Source organism: Haliotis cracherodii, unplaced genomic scaffold (assembly GCF_022045235.1).
Source record: "Haliotis cracherodii isolate W230 unplaced genomic scaffold, xgHalCrac1.p SCAF_9, whole genome shotgun sequence".
NCBI lineage: Eukaryota > Metazoa > Mollusca > Gastropoda > Lepetellida > Haliotidae > Haliotis > Haliotis cracherodii.
In genome coordinates this window covers 31430320-31450523 of record NW_027266343.1, presented here as the reverse complement: position 1 = coordinate 31450523, position 20204 = coordinate 31430320, and the positions used below count along the sequence as shown (strand labels likewise).

Genomic DNA, 20204 nt, shown 5'->3' with positions numbered 1-20204 from the left:
GGCACAGTCCACATGTCTGCAGGGGTGACAGGGGGCATTAAGAGAATCATGCACATTCTAGCTGTGTGCATTCTGCATCTGCCCTACCTGTCACAGATACTGGGAATACCCCTTGCAGCTGTCTGTGGCACCCATTTTTCACAAAGGCATGTTCAACACATCTGTGTCTACCAGTATTTGTGATACATAGACCATGAGTACGAAATGAGATCAAGACAAGCAAAACTTTACTCATGGTGTCTACGGGGCATTCAGATGTGTCTGCTTATATATCAGTATGTCATGTTGACATTTTGTTTGCCTCTACAGATAGCTACTATGTGTATGCCGGTGTGCTGCAACAGCCCTTGCATGCAGGCAGAAGGACGCTATTTAATGCCATAATATATTTTCGGAATGGTGAAGACTTATACAGTTTTCGATTTTTGGGGAGAGTGAGAGTGTTTGTAACCTTGTACGGTATTTCTACCATTGTAAAACCTGGGAGGAACAAAGAACAACAGATTCTCAAGCAGTGGCTTTAGAAAGTAGTAGTTTGGGGGTCTTTATTGTAAATCATTTTTTCTACTTCTGCTAACCAGATGTCAAAATTGTTGTGTTGTTTTCGTCTTAAGGACGAAGTTATTTTCTGTCAAGCAGTTACGGCTGCAGAAATTGTCTGGAACAAGAACATTGTAGCATTTGTCATTAGCCTCTTCTTGCTTCTGAAAGATGTCTCTGAAATTCCCAGATAAGTCATCTTCATATTGTTACCTGATAATTATCAGTCCTTATGGACACAGAATTACAAACAATCACCCACTGAAACACACTTTCAGTTGTTTGGTTTGCCTTGCTGGTCATGGTGGGTCACTTGATTAAAGATGAAATATGTTAATTTTGCAACATACACATATTTTCTTGGCATTGCTACATGAATATTTAAGTTTTAGCTGAACACTGTCCTAGAGAATTCATATTCATAAAAAAACTATCCATGGCTGCATGTTCCCAAAGCGCTGATTTGCTGTTAACCTCAACAACATGAAAGACACTATGTATGATTAATATTTTGACCAGTGTCCATAGTAATAGGTTGTTATTGTAAGTCATTAAACATTGGTACAAGTGATTTTGCGAAATGTACCAGTGAAGAAAGCAAGCACCTGCCATCATGCCTGGATGAATAACAGGAGAATGATATTCTGTTTCAGTATTATTATGTGATAGCACCAATATAACTGATAATAATGATGTATTCCTTTGTATTCTTGTGTAAAACATTATTGTATTGACTCCTACAAAGTATACAAGTCTTGTTATGCCTGCATTTTTCATTATATTTTATTGCTTATTACTGGAAATATTTACATTTTGTCAAACAGAAATAACGTCCACCTGGCCACACCAAATGAGTTTTGTTTTGTTTGTTGTTTGCTTTGACCTTAACAAAAGTATAAATAAATACTGACAGTATGCTGATTAAGTGAAAGTATCTGTATTTTAAAGATGAACCATATGAACTTGCTGGTGATTTTGTTTTGGATAAATGCAATCTCTGGGTACTGGGTAAAATATTATAACTGGGTTTGTGATTCAGGAGGTCTTGATATTTACCTAGAAGTATGTTTGTGGTCTTGTAATTCACTTCAGCCCAGACCGCGGTGGTGAATGTTCATTTGTTGCTAAGTGTCCAGCCAATGGTTGCAGCATTTGTATTTGTACTTCATCTCAATGAAGGCATAATCGGTGATCAAGGGCAACACCAGTGTACTTTCTACTTCCTTTGAATAAACCAGGGCTTAGCATAAACCCCACCTCCATATCTAGGATGGTCTTGCCAGTAGTTACCATGCCTGTGAGTATCTTTCTAGCCGTTAGTTGATACAATATCTGGATAATTTGCCCTGGACAAGTGGACTTTAATATGTGACTTGCCCATGAACAAGTGATCATTACAAGATTGTGACCTTGATCTTCTCTGCAGCATGCACAGTTGTACCACTTAGCATGAGCTACACTGATCACTGAAATACAAATGAAACAAACATTTGTACTAGGTCATTGATTGTGACTATTGAATTATATACAAGTCAAAAGAAGTTAAAGAACACCAACAATTGGAAGGCTTTTGTTGCAATGCACACCAGCCATGACAGATTATATTGTCATGAAAAAGTCAGGTTTTCCTTAACATTTTTTTAGTAGTATATTTGTGGGTTTTTTGTATGTTAGTATGATTTCACTTAGGGCTGGGACGATACACAAACTGCGATCAGATACGATATCAATATCTTCCTCATCATCCCATACGCATCACAATACTTGCATGTGCTCTTATCTGTTGTGCGTAAGCCATCTTTTTATAGACAGGATGGCCAAATACCTGGCACATAAACAATTTACAGTTGGTAGCATCAATTGTGGCACGGATGAAAATATATGCGTTTTCACTACTTATTTTCACTAGTAATTAGTGTTTGGTGTAACCTTTAATGAATACATTTAAAGTAAGAATTGATACTTTTTACTTTGTATGCGATTGTGATCGATACTAGTAAAAAAATCCCATGCATCGGTGTATTGTCCCAATTCTACTTTCATTATGTATTTGATTTCTATGGATGTGCCTTTCTCTGTGTGGACAGGTATCCATTGGTTGACAGGGTCTGCTTGCCCAACACTAGCATCTCCACAGAATCTGTTTGCAGGTAGATTCATCTGCTCGTTTCTTCTTCATTGTAACAGATTGTATCATTGTGTCGAACCCATATGCGTATAGGAAGTCAGTTTAGTTCATGAACAGTGAACATATTAGTCTACTTCAGATAGAGATACGTATAACGCTCAGTTTAGCTAAATTTATCCACAACAATTGCTATTGTATCTGTGGAAACCAGCTTTAACCATGCTGGAACATCTCCTTAATGAAGAGTGTGGCCTCAACAAAAAACTATTGGCAAGAACATATTTAAATAGGCACCTCAAATAATGTAATTGCTTGAGGCTTTAGATGTATATTAACATTCACTCTGAAATAGGGGCCTGATCAGCCCAGGGAGTCGCATATCTTTTTTTTTTAAATTTTTCAATTTGCTTTTAAAACAAAATATTATGGCTCATTGTTTTAATAAAAAAATATATGTGGTTTTGAAGTTCTTGCTGAAAAAAATATCCAGTCTCCATACAAAACCTCAGAATATCAGATGCTAGGTCCCTTTTTACACCATACCATTCAGCTACAAGTACATAACTTTGATAATCTGTGCAAGATCTTTTATCATCAGGATAATGACAGTGATTCACATTCAGAGGGCAGTTTATGTATGTTAATGGCAGATGGCTTGTCTTCTATGTCCATGGAATTACATAGTTATACTACATAATTACTTTTCTTATGAAACCTACTTGCAACTCTTCATGGGGTAAGTTACCCATTTGCAGAAGGGGAACTTAGCTTTCCGATCAGGAAGCTTTTGTAGATAATATAGATATTATTATTCAATCAAGCTGTTTATCATTTCAATAGCTAAGATGTTAAGATGCTATATGTTTGTCATTATTTTGTCCAGACAGCCATAATAGATTGGTCTCAACGTTTTAAAAACCTTGCCAAGAATGTATCAGTAGTGTTGATTGTTGTGTGGCCTTGGTAGAGATCTTCCATTAGTTATGTATGGCTATGCAGTTACTGCTTGTGTGAATGTTTGCCACAATTTCCACATGCTACATACCTTATGCAAAACGAATACTTTTCTTTGAACTACCAAGTTTCTTGTCCCATAGATACAGTTTGTTTCCTAATGGCGTGTGTCGACTCTACGTTGTCTCTTAACACATTTTCGAAGTGAGCACTTAATTCAAATTCACTGAAAATAATTGTGACAATCAAACCATCAAAGTGATATTTTATGTTTTGAGTAATGGCTTTTGTTCTGAATTTCTATTTGCCTTGCTGTCACCCACACTATAGATAATACTATAACTACATCCATAATAACTAAATGTTATGTTTGAGGATTGTTCAACAGGAAGTCAGGCACCTCAATTTTTAGTGATGTAATTAACAAACTTATATACTACTCGAAAGAAGTTAAAGAACTCCTTTTTATTTTCATTCCCAATTTTTAAGTCAAGAACACTTTGTTCAGAATTCCAAAGATGGACATTCCCAACTTAAGCTGTCCAGGAAGCAGGGTGTTTTGATTCTGGAGTCCAGGCTAATGAGTTTCACTGTATGAACCAAACAACTTCGACTCCAAACATATTTCTAAGTTCAAAACATGGAAAAAGCAATATTTTCTCAGAAACTTTGCACTGCATCTTTCCTATTGGTATAGAAACTGTACCCCCAATTGAAAAGAATCCATGGAGAGGTTTTTAAGTTATAGGTCCCACAAATTTCAAAGTAAATGAAGTAAAATGATAAACGCTGTATTTCTTCAGAAAATCCAAATATTAAAATCAAACTAAGCATTACATCCCTCCTGTAGGATTTAAATGTGTTCACCAAATGTGAAAAGAATCTATGAAGTAGTTCTAGTTATAGGTCACACATAAACGGACGGACGGAATTCCTTGGTATAACTATATACCCTACCCCACCCCCACCCCACCCCACCCCACCCCACCCCACCCCACCCCCACCCCACCCCCACCCCTTTTAGGTAAGGCGTATAAAAAAAGGACAATAATCCATGATTTGTTTATCCAAACATTTCACTGGGATCAGACCTGTCTACATCCATTGTGTACGATTAATTATGAGTACTTATTTACATTATGATCAAAACACAATTCCTCTTCTATACCCTTTATTCAGATTATGACCTCATATGCATGTGAAGCAGTGTCTATGTTTGAGGTTAATAATGGATAGTGGCTGTAGCAATAATATGAACAGGTCCATACACCATGGGCTGTCACTTGCCATTGTTCATTGGTTCAAATGCTGCTCATGTGACTTGTGTTGACCAATCAGTGTTGAGCAGTAGCAATTTGAATATCATGTATATAGGTATGTATCACATGTATAGATAACTTTGTATATAACAATATGCTGTACAGATGTACATGATCATAATTTGCTTTACATGTCTAAAGCAAACACAACACTGTATTATTGCAGTTTTACAAGAAAGCACAATAAATGTAAACAAAGTGGAAGTGTTTGTTGGTCATTGTGTTAAGCCAGCAATGGCTGCCACATTAAAGGGAGACAACCAAGCCAACTTTGTTCATTACCTGACCAGGATGCAAGTGTATGATTCTCCAAATCAAAGAATGCTGCAAATTTTAATTAAACGATTTCACCAACCTTGATGGCAGAATCTTTTGTTTCATTGCCTACAGTGGATATAATTATATATACTACTCCACTTTGAATAGGGATTTTTTTATTTTACCATGATGCACAAAAATGATTCTCACATGTCAAGTGTATATTTAAATAGGATGTTTATTTCGTAAGAATGTATACATCCTATATTTAAATAGAACGACATATTTGATTATTCCTATGAAAAGTTGAGTAGTATAATGTAGCTACTCATGTGTATGACTGAGGACTGTCAAGACAGACACTGGGCACTCAACACTCCTGTGTTTCAGTGATGATGCATTACTGAATAACATGGGGCTTCAAATGTTCAGCACCTGTGTTCATAGATCAAAGTAATTGGCAATATTAAGGTTGCCCTCTCTTCACAACCCCAGCACCACCAAGGTTCAGAGAATGTGTAGACATTTAAAAAATAAGTTCAGGTGACATGTCAGTTTGGTTAATATTGAATAATTAATGTGTGGATTGATGTATACCCACCATTATTTTACAACTCAGAAAAATTAAGTACTTATTGAAACAATTATTCAAACACTGAATAGTTGCTTTCCAAGATCCAAACGTCACCCCAAAGACCCTTGCTGAACAAAACTTGCAGTGAAAGTAAAGGTGAAGACTAAAAATCACAAGACCAGACTCTTCAGAGGCAGATGTTTGCTACTTTACTACTGGTGGGTTTTTGCAACTCACAGCCTTCCAATTGTGGGTGTTCTTTAACTTTGTTTGAGAAGGATATGATCGTAATAACTCCAGGAGTTGACCGATGCAAATACATGGTTTACAGAATGCTCATGACAGAGTGCCTGTGTATTGGGTGAGAGGATTGTATCTGCAGAGTGAGGTCTGTGTCTTCCATCAACAGAGGCCTTGCTGAAGAACCAGAACGATTCCACAAGTCAAGTCCACCTTGGATAACCTGTACAGTTCACCTGTCTGGCATTTGACACCCATTGTGCGATAAAAGATATATCATCACAATTGCTTCATCATTATCATACAGGTAGATGACAATTTCTAGGGTTCAGAGATGCCACTTGTCTAAGGTGCAGAGTTGTGTCCCTTTGCTGTGACTGCCAGTCGATCCTCTTTCTACACCACACCCATGCGCATAGGTGCTGACACCTACGTTATAACAGATATGGGTATCACACTCGCTCAGAATATCCAGACTACTTCCATCTTATGTTTGGTATTGTTTAAATATATTAACATCCATATTGCGTATAAAAGGACAAAAAAAACCAGTGAATCCATATGTGAATGCCCTGTTATCCTTTCTTGGGGTCGAGAATTTCAGGGTATTCCTCCCAGAATTTGGCCCCAATAATATCACAGTGTAGTGTTGTCACAAGTGGCTTGTACTTTCCAGTAGACAGCTTCGACATGGAGTGGTTGAGAGAGTTCATTCCTGAATGAGTCCTTGTGGGGGAGGAGCACACCTCATCCTGGGAAGAAAGAATCAGATAATATAAAGAATACATTTACAAGAAAGAAGTGAGATTTTCCAAACTTGCACATGCGCAAAAGCACTGGTGGAGGAAAACTATTATCCACACAACTAATTAGGGGCAACTGACGGTGAAGAGAACTTCTGTTGAAAATTTAAAATATTTTTACAGTGTGATTACAAACGAAATTTCTGGAATATGGCATTGATGTAATAGAGGGGAAGTACTCGCAGAAATTAGAACACTTTGTAAATATGAACACATATAAGTACATGTGAACAAGTGGAATAATCCACTAACTGTTGTTTCCACCAGGATCAGTGAGTGAGTGAATGTTTCAGCCACGGTCAGCAACACTGCAGCCACATCACAGTGACCTGTAACTTATTGAGTCTGCACCAGACAAACCAGTGCTTGAGAAGGATCTTGTTGATTTGAATCCAACACAGAATTAGCAAGGTCACACATCGTAACTATCCAATCAAATCCCTGAAATACTTCGGAGAACAGCATGGGCTACTGGGAACCTGTTTCACCCTGGAATTCCTACGGAGGACTTGCATCAGGTACTGGGAACCTATTTTGCCCTGGAATTCCTACGGAAGACATGCAGGAGTTCCCATCATGGACATGCATAAGGTACTCAGAAATCTATATGTCCTGGAATTTCTAGGGAGGACATACATGAGTACTGGGAACCCAAAATGTCTTGGAATTCCCACTGACGATGAGCATGGGGTACTGGGAATCTATTTTGTCTTGAAATTCCCACGGAGGACTAGCATGGGGTACTGGGAATCTATTTTGTCTTGGAATTCCCCTCGAGGACGAGCATGGGGTACTGGGAGTCTATTTTGTCTTGGAATTCCCACCGAGGACTAGCATGGGGTACTGGGAATCTATTTTGTCTTGGAATTCCCACCGAGGACGAGCATGGGGTACTGGGAATCTATTTTGTCTTGAAATTCCCACGGAGGACTAGCATGGGGTACTGGGAATCTATTTTGTCTTGAAATTCCCACGGAGGACTAGCATGGGGTACTGGGAATCTATTTTGGCTTGGAATTCCCCTCGAGGACGAGCATGGGGTACTGGGAGTCTATTTTGTCTTGGAATTCCCCTCGAGGATGAGCATGGGGTACTGGGAGTCTATTTTGTCTTGGAATTCCCCTCGAGGACGAGCATGGGGAACTGGGAATCTATTTTGTCTTGGAATTCCCCTCGAGGAAGAGCATGGGGTACTGGGAATCTATTTTGTCTTGGAATTCCCACCGAGGACTAGCATGGGGTACTGGGAATCTATTTTGTCTTGGAATTCCCACCGAGGACTAGCATGGGGTACTGGGAATCTATTTTGTCTTGGAATTCCCACAGAGGACGAGCATGGGGCACTGGGAATCTATTTTGTCTTGGAATTCTCACCAAGGATGAGCATGGGGTACTGGGAACCTATTTTGTCTTGGAATTCCCACTGAGGATGAGCATGGGGTACTGGGAACCTATTTTGTCTTGGAATTCACCATCATTTCACGTTCCCAAACTCACCTTTTTCCTAATTAATACTGTTCCTTTCCTGTAGAGCTCTGGCAGGTTGTTGTAGTTGATATTGAACTCTGAGAACAGAATCTCATTCTTGTCACTCGATAACGTGCCCTGCAACATAGAGCCAGTCAACACCTACATACAAGGAGCATGTCTTCACCCTAGACCTGTAGTGTGTATGCACTACGATGCCATGTTGCCCTGTTATCATGGCACCCAGACAGCCAGGAGAATCACGCAACATTGTCCTACCTCATTTACTATACTCTACATATACATTGCCAGGACCAAGCCAACCAGCACCAGACAGCTCAAGGAATAGACACACGATACTATTCCCTCCTGTCAGTGTACAACAAGAGAAAGAGGGCACGGGTGGCCCAGTCATCTAAGGCACTGCAATTTGCTACGCAGAGTTGCATCCCTTGGGCATGCCAGAAATCTATGATTCACCCCGATTATGTTTTTAGGTTTGTCAGCACCATAAACATGCTTGTGTGTTTCACTAAAGTTGTAAACCTCTGAGACCTGTATCACTTCGGGCTTTCCTACCACATTAAGCTGACATGCTATGATATTATTGGAATACTGTTCAAACCGGAGTTAAACCCAACTCTTACTCCCTCACTCACAATAAGACACAACCAGGTGACAGGTCAGTCAAATCATGTTTCACCGCCGAGTCTCTTCTTACCTTACAATTATTTCAACACCAACATTATTGCCACTCATGATAAACATGAGGCAAAACCAATCATTTCTATTAAAAAAAAAATCATTTGGCAAACCAACCCTGTGAATATTGTAAACAAATATCTGTACACCAAGCGATCATGAAAACAGGCAACCTTTTTATTCAGTTGTATTATTCAGGTTGTTTTCAGCCAATCCTGAGGTGAGGTGATGTGAAATGGGGTTCAATGTCACGTTCAAGATTGTTGCACTCATAAAGCGACATGCATACACATGTGTGTGGCTGCTTGTACTAGTCCAGACTTTTGCCGAGGTTATGTGCTTGCCCACTGAGATGCCATGCCACAGTTTGACATGGATACCCCACTCAGACAAAGCATGCTGACTCCGAGCTGACAAGTCCTTGTTTTATCCCCTTCATACCGAGCAGGATAACAACAAGAACCATCTTTTATGTCTTTCGGTATGACGGGGCTTGGGATCAGGGCCCCCTTCCTCAAAGCGATCTTAGCACTAAGGTGATTGTAAGTCTTATACTTTAACATAGGCTTACGATCATAGTAGTCTAAGATCGCTTTGAGGAACGGGGCCCAGACACCCGACCTTCCTCTCTCAGGGCAGATGCTCTACCGCTAGACCACAGAAGCGGTCCAGCGAAACTTGAAGCATTACCTCCACCTGATTGTAAATCATCTGACAAATGTTGACAATGTTTTTTATATCTTGAATGCTACATAGGTGTTTTCATTGCTCTTAGAGACTTTGCCCCAATCCTCCGGTACTGATCACAAAGGTGACGACACTGACCTTGAGTTTTTCCTGAGATTGTGCAGGTGTAAGGCAGCGTTCCTGTACCAGCTTCCAGAACACAGTGTTATACAAGTTGTTGATGTGACCTGGGCAAATGTGCAGAATAATGTAAAACCAAACGATGAATGGCTTTATATTTCGGTTAATCAAACTTGAAACTTGCAATGCACCACTAGACTACAGAGGCGCTGATACCAGGGGTCTGGAAATGGTCATATGCACTGGACATGTCCGATTGGGAATCTCAAATGTCCGATTTAAAATATTGTTTACAGGGCATTTAAATTTTTCTGTCCGGACATCTTAAACAACAAACAACGCTACCTTCGGGGTCCAAATAATTGATGAGCGTTATCGTTATCAGCCTGATACACCACAATACTTTTAAGAATCTTCTGTTCAAGTACATCTACATCAGCAAGAGATATGTTATGTGCATCTCTTGGAAAATATGCTTGAAACATAAACTTTTTCTTTTGGTTTAAAATTTCATCCTTCCCGGTCTTATATTTTCAGCAACGATCCTGAAGTTACACAGAATACTTGTGCCCCAACTCACAGTCTGCCTGTCTCCAGGAGAGGTAGTCCTTGAGATTCTGGTCACTGGGGTACAGGACGACCCTAGCGTCAAACGCTGGTGGGTACTGCAGCTCCTGGGTGGCGAAGTACCGAGGCCAGTTCATCACAAATGCTGAAGAGAACAGGCTGACTAGATTGGTCATTATCTTGCTGAAAAAAGAAAAAAAGACCATGTTGCAAAACAATGATCAATCAAAACAATAACCCTCCCTATTTGTAAGATCCTGGTGATATGATGATCAACATGATCAGTGCCCCTCCCCAAACTACTACCTGTTACTACTGTCTGATACAGAGGTCAAACCTATGCCCCCATCTTGACTCCATAGATCGCCTCCAAGGTCAAGTGTTCAATCCCAGCTACGTTATACCAAGAGACGTTGAAAGATGGTACCCTGTCTTGCATTTGACATTAAGGGAATAAAACAAAAGGACTGGTCGGCTCAGAGTCAGTGTCTGAGTGAAAATTGGAGTGGATAGAGCATCTACCCTGTGGTTCGCCCACAAGCTTCGTTTTACTAAAAGTCATTGTAAGATGGTGTTTCTTACTCTGTCTGGCGTTTGATATATAAGCATAAGCAAGGACTGGTCGGCCCAGAGTCAGTGTCTGAGTGAAAATTCCCAGAAAGAGGTTCAATGAAGATGATCTTGTCTCATTCTTCATCCCATAAGACTAAATGTTGTCCAACATGGATGGTATTACCAGATCGAGTGAGTAATATCAAGGTGGGCGCCATTATGGGCGACATTATAGGCTTCACACATTGTGCCCATGTGGGGAATTGAACCCGGATCTTCAGCATGACGAGCAATCGCTTTAACCACTAAGCTAACCCACCGCCCCTATTACCAGATTAAACACAAAACGTTTTTAAGTCAGGCTTCTGTGAACTAAGACATATGTGAGTGTGAAAATTTTACTGAGTGACATTTATTCACCCCCACCCCCACCCCATTCCCACCCTTCCTCCTCCATCCCCAGCCTTCCACCCTGACATCCTCCTACCTTCCCCGTCGGTTGTACATAGTAGTGTGTTTCTTGAAGACGAAGCTGTATTCGTCACTCTGCCCGTACGCCATGACAACATCCTTGAAGTCCTCCATCACAGCCAGGGCTGCTCGGGTCATCAGGCCGAGTGACCTCTCATCATTTGGTTTGACAAAATGGTGAGTGTCAGAAAACCTGCAACATCAGTGTTTGCCATCTTCCATTACCAAAGTTCAACTTCTTTTCTTAAATTAATTTCATAAGTTAAGCAAATATTTGGGAAACCCAAGCTGATATTCAAAGTAGCATATCATGGGTGTTGAACAGAAGCAATTTGGATATCGTGTACCGTAATTCTTGAAATTAACGCGAGTGTGAATTAAATGCGAAATATGCGAGTTGTCTTTGCTCACATTAATTAACTTCGCATTTATATCTCCAAATGACCATCAGCAATATGACGGCCTCACTGCACACTTTGAAGATAGCAGAAATACCAACTTGAATATAAATACAAACACGGTTGATTAAGCAGGAGTTATGATAAGTATATACCAAAGTCATTCAAATAATAGGAATTACACAATGGGCACCCGGTGAGTTATCAATGCTGGCGTCAAGAGTTCTACCCACTCGTGTCAAGCTTCTTGACACCTTCTCCTCATACCAATCAGTGAACTGTTGTTGGTTCAATTATTTTATTGCCTTTGAACTTCCTTAATGCCAGTCAATATAGTAAACATATAAACTGTGTGTTGGTTTTAGGAAAACACTCTTTCTTATTTTTACAGAAGTGCTCTACTCAGCGCTAATAAGCAGTGCTATTTGCTGTTTGAGTGGATTAAAGTTATGATATGTATCATTTCACTGGGGATGGGGTGGGGGAGTCGCCCTGATATTGAGTCGTATTTTTGGCTAGTGGTCAGCCGTCGTATTAATTTGGAGACGCATTAATTTTGACAACGGTATAAGGATCTATACCGAAACGTCGCTTTTCACAGTATTAAAGAAGTTGTTATCCATAAAAATTGTGTCTATCTCATTAATTTCCAGATTTACAGTATATGACATAGGTATGTATAACAATGCTGACCAGTCAGTGTTAAGCAGTAGCAATTTGATATCGTGTATATAGGTATGTATCACATGTATAGATAACTTTATATATAATATGCTGTACAGATGTAGCCTGTGCGGTCCACTTTCATCAGCTAAATTTATATCTTCATCAAAGTACAGTCAACTATGGTTATAACGAACTCAAAGGGACCACTAATTTTAGTTCTTTATAACCGTAGTTCGTAAGTATATATACAGCATATATATACCCGATGTCCGGAATGTATTCCTATAAATGCATGACTGGAAAATCAGTAACCAATAATCTAAATTGGTACACTAAGAGTACCTACTTAACCATGTTAACCCTTAGAACTCTGGACGAGCCCGGGAAGGGGTGAAGGGAGTGAATACCCCCCTTCAAACACCAAACCCATCACTCACTGTACCCATGTCAGGCATCAAACATTGGTCATCACAGTGAGCCAACTCTTGAAACATTAAACTACCCAAACATCCCTTCATCCTTAAATAATTAAAGTTAAATAATTAGAAGCAGTAGTATTTAATAAGTAGTAGTAGTTGTTGTCATAGTAGCAGAAGCAGCAGTAGTAGTATATTGTTTATTAAAATGTCACATTTCAAAATCAATATAAAATATACATAAGATGTACATAAGATATACACAAGATACCGTGCATCCACCCATTAATTGGCCATTGAGACACTACAATTTGTAAATGCATAGGAATCATTAAAGTATAACTGAAAACAGCCTGAATGAGAAACATGTTATGCCATTTACTTCCATTTGCAATACTAATCCTGTTCTGATAATTCATTAGTTTCCATCTACCAATGCACATGATACAATATTCAAATTGAAAATGGCCCTATGTGCATGATGTGATAATGTGTTTATCCTAACTGCGTTAACTGAATTATTTGTTCATAACCATATTGATAATTCACATCAACCAATCCAAATCTTCATCATGATAAAGAGGTAGTCTGACCTGTTATTTATGGAAAATATACAAACTGATTAAATGAAGGAATCCCAAAAATCGATTTCTAGCCACCTCTCTCCCCCCCCCCCCCCCCCCCCACCTCCCCCCCCCCCCCCCCCACCCCCCCCCCCCCACCCACAATAAAAACACAAAGCCAGTCAATCATTTATCATCATAAAACATTATATTCCTCGGCTCAACTGTATAAAGAGAGCTGGTCTTTACTGGTCGTATTACATGGAATATACTCAGAATTTCTGCATGAGGCAAAACCTGAGCAAAACTCAATCAATACACTTCAAACAAAATCACTATTCAAATATTTGATACCCAAATCAAAGGAATTCGGACTATGCTAACACTGTACTTTAATCACACTGACAGTTGTAGTCTTATATAGGCTTTCAATAACTCATTATACCCAACCACTAATCTCATCAACAGTGTTTTCAAATCCACACACAAGGATATTATCAGAGTGGCGATATTAGGGGGTATTACCCAACAGGCAGGGCAGTATGACTGATAGTGACGTCCTCCTGAAACGCTTCAGTGTGACCTGTCAGTACTCTGCTATCAGCTGGTAATTCTAGCAGTGGTCCAAGACTGGCTCCATGCCAAACATGCCATTTAATATTTATGAGAATCCTACAAACTTCAGTGTTTGGATAATCTCTCCGTTAACCCATGGTGACAAAAATTCTCCCCTAATTTTGAGGCCAGTGCAAGACTTGTAGATTTGACCTGTGTTTTGTACTATATCTGCTCTACAACTTCAAAATACGGATTCAAACACTGGCTCACTTAATCGGAGATCATATTTCATTCTTACTGGCGATATTGTCTGACTTTCCTAAACACTTTAACTTTTTCTTGGTAAGAACTCCAATGCTTTATGCGGAGTAAAGCCTCCTACCTCTCATATTATTTACCTTGTTTATCTCTATCATGTCTATGAATATTAAACTTTGCCGGTTTAAGGTCATGCAAACAAAATCTTTAACAATTCCATTTCATGCACATGGTATATATACTACTCAAAAGAAGTTAAGGATAACCCAATTCTTTCATATTACTATAGTTTAATCTGTCATGGCATATCATTAACTTAAGTTATATGAAAACATTGGTGATCCTTAACTTCTTTTGAGTAGTATATAATACAGTCTTGTCATAGTGTTCAAGTATGATCCTGTTGAAGTTAGTAAATATGTCAGTCAAGTATTTTCTTTTCTCTTATTTTACATTGTAGTTACAGATGATTGGCATTTCCAAAATTAAAGACAGCCAAATATTTATTTAGGCATGAACTATGTCCAAAGGTTTCTAAAATGTCTGTTAAATGATTCGCACATGAATGCATGCTGTGGTATGAATTATTTGCTTTTCATTACAAATGAATATTATCATACTGAATTCTTATCGTTACCATGGCTAACAATGTCAAAGATCAAAGTTCAAATTGCTATTTACAAATAAAACCACTTCAACTCATTCACTATCAAAACGCATTACCAGTTTTCACTACGGCAAACTTTTTTAAGTATTCCATGTTTTCAGTTCAAATTGTTTCGATTGACCTAAATGATAACTTAAGTTCATTTTTAATTGTCCACCTACACTATTTTCAATAAATGTGACAAATTATAAAACACAAAAATAGCATCAAGCAAACAACATTACATTACTTTGTTTGTTGTTTATGCCATACTCAGCAATATTCCAGCTATATGACAGCGGTCTGTGAATAATCAAGTATGGACCAGATAATCCAGTGATTGACATTATGAGCATTGATCCACACAATTGGGATACGATGACATGCATCAGCCAAGTCAGTGAGCCTGACTACCTGATCCCGTTATTCGACTCTTATGACAAGGATTGTTGACACTGACGGCATACTACTACTACTACTACTACTACTACTACTACTACTACTACTACTAAATGGGTTGCTGAAAACCTATTCTAACATATTCTAAGCTTTTCATTTAAATTTAACAATTTGCTGAATAAGCATTCTCAAATTATCTTTTTCATATTTCCAAATTTGTTTGATAATAATTTGTGAAATTGCAAATTGTTAAATAATCTTATAAGCGTTCCCACAATCTCCATAATTACCCCCCTTCCCCAACCATCACTCCTCTTCCCTCCCCAGCACCTTATGGTAAGACATCTATCAGAAATCCTAGTTGGTATCGTAAGGCGTGGATATACATAGTCTATAATCCACACAGTATACACCTGTACACAGGTCATTGATCCCCCTGGCTATATAATCCCAGCAGTCTTTATGTTATGAACTGAAATTTACATGAAGCAATAAACCCTAAGCCGTTATCTGAATGTCAAGCCAATTGTAACCACACTATGTGTAATACACATCCATGTGTCTCCTGTCACCAAGTGTAAAGCATGTTCAGTTCTATGATGTAGACATGGCAAATCTCTCAGAATGAACTTGTATCTATTAACCTGATTAAGAGGTTATCCAAATGCAGCCATTCATCTGTATATTGTATGTATGCGGTATCAAAAGTAGACAGGGAGACATCAGTTTACACTACTTTGGTTTCAATAGACTGTACTGGTAACAGCCTTGACATATTGACAGTAACTCTGTCATACAGACCCTGAAACAAATACATGTACCGTATTCGACGTAATAAGCGACCAGGGCGCTCTCAAAATTAGAAAGAGAGGCCTTGTATTAAAATTATTTTGGTTAAAAAAAAAACAGAGTTGAAAGATCGTAAATCTCGTGGTTTATGCTGACAGCCTGAAATGTTTATATACGACAGATATATTTTTCCAGAATTTAATTGACCATAATTAAGGGTGCATATAACGCATGAGTGCGTATTATACATGAATATATAAGTCCGTGTACATTGATCAGTCGGAAGGGGTGCTAATTGGGATTGTTCACTAGCCAATATATTAGCAAATATCGCCGTGGGCGCTTATTAGAGCGGGGCGCTTATTACGTTGAATACGGTATATCCAATACAGCCCAAGGAAGTCTATAATAAAGAAAGTCCTTGCTATTATATTTAATAACTATACTTTAACAAGTCTTTAAAAGATATTTAGGAGTAATACACTTAAGGAAGATAATTTATGAATGTCACCTTCATTATTATGATAAATATTAAAAAAATGACATACGGTACATAAATTTTCTCACACAGGTAATATTTTCAGTATCACTTTATCATGTGGGGAGTGAGTGAGTTTGGTTTAACGCCACTTTTAACAGTAGTCCAGTTATATCATGGCGTGGCAGCTTAATGTGGGAAGAAAGTCCAAAGTGATGCAGGTCTTGGACGTTCACCACTTTGGTGAAACCCACGAGCATGGGTATGGTGCTGACAAACCTAGAAACATAATTCCTTATAATTTAACAACTGTTTTTTTTGTAAAATATTTTATTACAGAGACAGGATGTTAGTCTAAGTATCAGTGTACAGCTGCTCCAAATGTGAGCTTGGTTAGGGAAGAAAATGGTAACTTAATACACACGATCACACAGGTGATATACCTACATGATATAATTGATATCAGCATTGACATGAGAGACACACATGAGTCCATTCTAAACAAGAGAGTTCCTGACTTGTATCTGCGAGGTCAGCAGTAGCAATCCCTGTGGTAGCCATGTTTCCTGATCCTACTCACCCACAGACCTGCACCAAGCCCACACAGGATCAACTTGCACAGTAACATGATTAACCTGTGAATCCCTTGTTCTTGTTTTAGTGTCACGCTAACATCACACCAGCCACCGACTTGTTCATCACCCCACCCACTACCCCTCCCCTCATTACCCCACCCATACATATCACCCCAACTCACACCCATAACTGGTAATATAACAATCCTTGTCTGTACCCAGAACCCAACAATAACCTGCCTATGTAACCCAAACCATGCCAATAACTCAACCCACACCACTAACCCACACCACTAACCCACATCACTATACCATGCCAATAATCCCACCCACACCAGTATACCCCACCAATAACCCCACCCACACCACTATACCATGCCAATAACCCCACCCACACCAGTATACCACACCAATAACCCCACCCACACCAGTATACCACACCAATAACCCCAAACACACCTCTATACCATGCCAATAACCCCATCTACATCAGTATACAACACCAATAACCCCACCCACTCCAGTATACCATGCAAATAACCCCCCCACACACACATCACTATACCATGCCAATAACCCCACCCACACCACTATACCATGCCAATAACCCCACCCACTCCAGTATACCCCACCAATAACCCCACCCACACCACTATACCATGCCAATAACCCAACCCACACCAGTATACCCCACCAATAACCCCACCCACACCAGTATACCACACCAATAACCCCACCCACACCAGTATTCCCCATCAATAACCCCACCCACACCACTATACCATGCCAATAACCCCACCCACACCAGTATACCACACCAATAACCCCACCCACACCAGTATACCATGCCAATAACCCCACCCACACCACTATACCACACCAATAATCCCACCCACACCACTTCCCCACACCACTAACCCTACCCACACCACTTCCCCACACCACTTCCCCACAGCACTTACCCCCACCTATACCACTTCCCAACACAAAATCCCCCCCCCCCCCCCATACCACTATGTGAACCCAACACCAATAACTCCCCCATAACTCTATTCCACACCACTACCCCACACCAATAACCCTGATATCACTAACCAACACCAAATAACCACCCCCACCCCCATACCACTATGTGTACCCAACTCTATTCCACACCAAAACCCCATGCCAATACCGAACAACCACCACGCTAATAACCCACCCATACAACTATGTGTACCATACACCAATAACACACACACACCCCACACACTCCCCATAACTCTCCCACACCAATAACCCCACCCATACCAAGAACTCCACCCATACCACTACCCAATACCAATACCCCATACCAATAACACAACCCAACACCCAGAAGTCCATCCAACCACTACCCCACACCAATTACCCAACCCATACCACAGCCCCGCAGTAATGTCCCACCCATACCAATAACCACAGCATTTCCACTACACACCTATAACTGTACCCAAACAATTCCCCTGCCCCCTCCTCCCACACACTAACGTCACCCCCTCCCATCATCCCCCTCACCCACAAGTCCTGTGCCAACTCACCTGTGGAATACCTCCAATCATCCCCCTCACCGACAAGTCCCATGCCAACTCACCTGTGGAATACCTCCAATCATCCCCCTCACCCACAAGTCCCGTGCCAACTCACCCGTGGAATACCTCCAATCATCCCCCTCACCCACAAGTCCCGTGCCAACTCACCTGTGGAATCACTCCCATCATCCCCCTCACCCACAAGTCCCGTGCCAACTCACCTGTGGAATCCCTCCCATCATCCCCCTCACCCACAAGTCCCGTGCCAACTCACCTGTGGAATACCTCCCATCATCCCCCTCAGCCACAAGTCCCGTGCCAACTCACCTGTGGAATACCTCCAATCATCCCCCTCACCCACAAGTCCCATGCCAACTCACCTGTGGAATGCCTCCCATCATCCCCCTCACCCACAAGTCCCGTGCCAACTCACCTGTGGAATCCCTTGCCATCTATCCTGATCACAATCCAGCAGTTCGGCAGACACTTGTCCTCCAGCTCAAACTGCTTGACATACTCAAACTTGGATTTGGCCATTACTGCCGACGAGTGGAAACAGCTCCTTGACTTAAAACCACCACAATATCTCTTCCTTCCAGAACACACAAGAAACGACTGATCTTTATTCAAAAACCTTTGGACAAACTTGAGATTTCTACTTTTAGTTTGTAATTTTCTACCAGTCTGTGAATTCCAACTTTGTCTGTCAATCTCCTCTACACCTACAGGCAAGCCGGTCTGTGTTAAGTTTCTTCCATGGAAACAATCCCACTTTCTATAACGTCTCCTGCCTTGTCCACTAAAGCTGAAACAATCTGATAAACAGCAACTCCTGTGAACACAACAATGCAAGTATCTATACAATATATCTAGTTTCTCGGTACAAGAATCAGACCCCAATGTCCATGACGCCTGTAATCCCACGTCTCCGAGTTGTAAAGCTGTTTGCTGACTAGTCCCAATCACGCCGTCTGCTGCTCTAGTCACAAGCCTGCCGTCTGCTCCGTCCACAAACCTGCCGTCTGCTGCACAAGAGAGCTGACACAACTTGTCGGTCTTCCCTGTGTGTCTGATCAACTCTGCCCACAGGCCCGGCCGCGGTCTCATGCCCCCATTGTCATGCGATCAAGAAGTGGGTCCACTGGCCACAGTACGATTTAACACTTGTTATCTCAGCTCCTCTATACCTGAAAGAGGGGAAATGAGGAATGTCACACACAACACGGCTTCCACTTGTCTCTGTTTGGGTTATGGCACTTATTCATCTCGAGCTCTCCTGTCAATTGAATTATACCAGTACTCAAGACAAACAGGCACTCTAAAGATATGATTGGGTGTAATGGCTTTCACAAGTAAATAACACATCTACTCCAATATAACTATTTCTTAATTAGATCAAAATAATCTCACTGAACATGCCTAAACAGTCAAGGAACACCTAAAGTGAGTGAGTTGGGTTTTCACCACTTTTAACAGTATTCCAGTTATAACATGGCATGTCAGCTTCATGAGGGAGGAAGGTCTCG

The 20204-nt window shown here is 40.4% G+C and overlaps 1 protein-coding gene across 3 annotated transcripts in view; it reads right to left on the bottom strand.

Moving 5' to 3' along the window:
- Positions 1–4719: 4719 nt before the first annotated feature.
- Positions 4720–20204, bottom strand: part of LOC139452446 (probable tRNA(His) guanylyltransferase) — a 33373-nt gene continuing 17888 nt past the window's right edge. The window contains exons 2-7 of one of the 3 annotated variants that reach the window (XM_071233923.1): positions 19112–19865; positions 11399–11575; positions 10373–10542; positions 9811–9899; positions 8314–8421; positions 4720–6765 (exon numbers count right to left, since the gene is read on the bottom strand). In XM_071233923.1, coding sequence (XP_071090024.1) covers positions 6589–6765; positions 8314–8421; positions 9811–9899; positions 10373–10542; positions 11399–11575; positions 19112–19785 — 1395 coding nt within the window. In that variant the 5' untranslated portion in view covers positions 19786–19865 and the 3' untranslated portion in view covers positions 4720–6588. Of the gene's footprint in view, positions 6766–8313; positions 8422–9810; positions 9900–10372; positions 10543–11398; positions 11576–18899; positions 18906–19111; positions 19866–20204 lie in introns of those variants that run through there. The other 2 variants (XM_071233924.1, XM_071233925.1) reach the window with 2 other exon arrangements.